General features: G+C 39.0%; 1 protein-coding gene across 1 annotated transcript in view; it reads left to right on the plus strand.

Moving 5' to 3' along the window:
- Positions 1-135: 135 nt before the first annotated feature.
- The window catches only part of AURKA (aurora kinase A), a 6082-nt gene continuing 3061 nt past the window's right edge, over positions 136-3156 (plus strand). Inside the window, exons 1-4 of the mRNA XM_009998646.1 lie at positions 136-189; positions 1285-1567; positions 2143-2221; positions 2882-3073. Coding sequence (XP_009996948.1) covers positions 136-189; positions 1285-1567; positions 2143-2221; positions 2882-3073 — 608 coding nt within the window. The remainder of the gene's footprint in view (positions 190-1284; positions 1568-2142; positions 2222-2881; positions 3074-3156) is intronic.

The following is a 3156-nucleotide window of genomic DNA, read 5'->3' on the forward strand; positions in this document are numbered from 1 at the left end:
TCTCCGGGCCTCCCGCCGTTGGGGGGGGAGGAGAAGTGGGGGCTTGAGCTCCAAGACGCTGTGTGTTCTGTGCAACTGACACCGTTACGTCTCGTCTGTAGGGTAAGCTGTGTGTAGCTCTGCTGCTCGGGCACTATGGACAAGAACACGAAAGAGAACCATTCCGGGTACCCTGGTCGTGCTGCCAAGGTAAACGGCTGGTGAGGCTGCTGCGTGTTTCTCCGGGTCACTCAAGAGCTGCACGTTTCATGCTGTCTGTGGTGGTTATTACTGGTATCGAATAGGAAAATTGGGGAAAAAACTGTCTTGAAACAACGTTTCCTATGGGCAGGAAACAATTGCCCATTTCCTGTATTTCGGTAGCTTTTTTTGGAAACAACATTTGTTCAGGGCTTTTTTATTACCTATATTAGTATGTCGTACTTGAAATTTGAAATCCTGACATTTTAATACAAGATCCTTTAAAGGGAAAGCAAATGCTTGTAGACAACTGATTCCAGATATGACTTCCAAAAGCAAGCACTATGTTAATGTCACTATTGACATGCCTGAGCAGCAGTAATAGTTTACATATATATATGTATATATATGTATATATATAAATACAGGTGCTTTCTTACTATTTTGATGTAAAACCAGCTAGGTCCTGGTAAGGTTTGAGAATAGTAGAGACAAAGGTTCTTTTTAATCAAGCTGACAATATGTTACATTAATGAATCAAACCAGAAGAGTAAATAGTATCTAGGGGAGGAAAAAAGTACAAATTGTTGCATAGGTACCATTAGAGGGTGAAAAATGTGTGAAGGTAATAATTAGCTTTTTAACTTAATTATAGGCAAAGGACTCTAGAATAATGAAGGATTTTTAAAATATAAACCTAAACTACTTTCCCTTACTGGATGTAAAAGGTTTAAAGCAGAGAGTTGAACTTTGCTGAACTTCCATTGCTAATGCAAGGTATGCTAAGATGAATAGCATTAAAGGAAGAAATAACTCAAATACTATGCCTTTATAGTAAGGATCTGCTGCCTTAATTGCTTTGGCTGATGTTCTTCAGATGTGTGTGTAAATGTTCTGCTACCTGTAAATAAGTACAGTGCTGTAGGAAATTGCTACCTACCTCTTGTCAATGTAGAAATTTAAGAAGACCTTTACTCATAAGACCAGGCTAGCCTAGTATCTCCTGGTGATGTGCTTTGTGGTATTTTCCTGCTCTACTGAATGAAGCCATAAAAGTTACAGTATGCTACTCTATAACTAACACATCATCTTTTCTTTCTGAAGGTTGCCAATCCCATTTGGGATAGCCCAAAACGTGTCCCTGTGTCTCAGCATTCTGCCCAGAGCCGCTTACTGAACAGTGGAGTCCAAGCACAACGTGTCCTCTGTCCTTCAAACTTGGCCCAGAGAGTTCCTGTGCAATCACAGAAATCTGTACTGTCAAACCAAAAACTGTCTCATCCCCAGACAATGCAGCAGCCCCGACCAAAACTTCTGGTCCAAACAACCTCTAGGCCTCAAGTTCCAAGCAAGAACAATGAAAAACCTCAACAGGCTCCGGTCCCTGGTAATTCTTAGAATGTTGTACATGTTTTTTTATACAGTTGTGACATTTAAGATACTTCTGCTGTATGAAGCAGAGTGCAGTGCAGAAGAACTTAGGGTGGTGATGATGATGATGTGGGGCAGCCCTGTAGAGAAGTACTTGGTTGTGCCTTGAAACAGAACAGCAACACAGACTGTAACTTAGATATTACCAATATGGATGTTTCTTTCCTTGAAAAATGTCCAGATGCTCACTAGTCAGCTGTGTATTCATGTAAGTGGTACCCACGTATCACAGTTCTTCTAGTATTAATGTTAATCTCTTATAGACAAAAATACTGTAATTTATTTTGATGAGGAAGCTTATTAATGTTTTAATTTCAAGAAAGTGTTTTAAATTACATTTTGGTAGCACTGATAACTGCTGTGCTGCTTTGCCAGTAGTAAGCTACACTAAGTTGTTAAAAATGTTATTGAATGTATTCTAAGAGCTGTTGCAAATACTGCACAGAGATCACCAGATTTGTTCCTCATGTGAATTTTTGTATTGTGTTCATGGGTCTAGTTCGTAAAGTTGATCTACTTTTCTATACATAGCAAAGAATTCTGAAGCAGAAAGCACCTCTAAACAGAAAAATGAAGAGACTGCTAAAAAGAAAAATGAAGAGACTAAAAAGTAAGCTTTATGCTTTAAATGTTTTCCATGAGTCCTGTTGGATTAGGCTTGTTTTTAATTTCTAGGATTTTGTGCTATATCTAAATTGTAGCTAAGCTAAAGGCTAATTGAGCCCCTTGGTTTTGGTGATGAGTGGCCCTACACTTCAAAGAGACCAGTAAGAAACTCTAGGAAAGCTTACTGTGACCTGGCAATTGTCAGGAACAAGGACTTGCTGTAATCTAAAGAAAACTTTTAGCTAAATGAATAACAGCTCTTCCCATGAGATGACACTGATAGCCACTGCTCCAATCACAGAATGTACACTTATAAACAAAGCCTTCTTTGTGTGTGTGAGAGACTGGGGTCTAACTAAGGATGAAGTTAAGAGTTGTTGTAGGGCTACCTTAAACAGTTCTGAATGCTTGGTATACACTGAGTCTGTAGTGGTGTGGTTCATATTAGTCTCTGTGCATAGACTTAAGGAAGGAAGAAACTAGCCTTCAGAACTTTCTTTTCCAAAGTCTCAATGCATCTTTTATCCTCTTGGTGTTCCCTTGAAGAATAACTTTACTTCAGATTCCTGAGTGTCTACTGAACAGGAATATTATAGATTGTAAACCTATGAGTCAAAGCCCACACAACTATCTAGCTTTTGTAACTCTCCCTTTCCTCTTGCAGAAGGCAATGGTCTCTTGATGATTTTGAAATTGGTCGTCCTCTGGGGAAAGGAAAATTTGGAAACGTGTACCTGGCACGTGAGAAGCAGAGTAAATTTATTCTTGCACTGAAAGTGCTCTTTAAAACACAGCTTGAGGAAGCTGGTGTAGAACATCAACTACGAAGAGAAGTTGAAATCCAGTCTCATCTTAGGTAAAGTTTAGTGACCAATTACACTTTGCTTTGTTTGTGTTCAAATAAACAAAGTAATCTTTTTTATGGTAACACATCCTGCT

This window comes from Chaetura pelagica, unplaced genomic scaffold (genome assembly GCF_000747805.2).
Source record: "Chaetura pelagica isolate M959 unplaced genomic scaffold, ChaPel_1.0 scaffold275, whole genome shotgun sequence".
NCBI lineage: Eukaryota > Metazoa > Chordata > Aves > Apodiformes > Apodidae > Chaetura > Chaetura pelagica.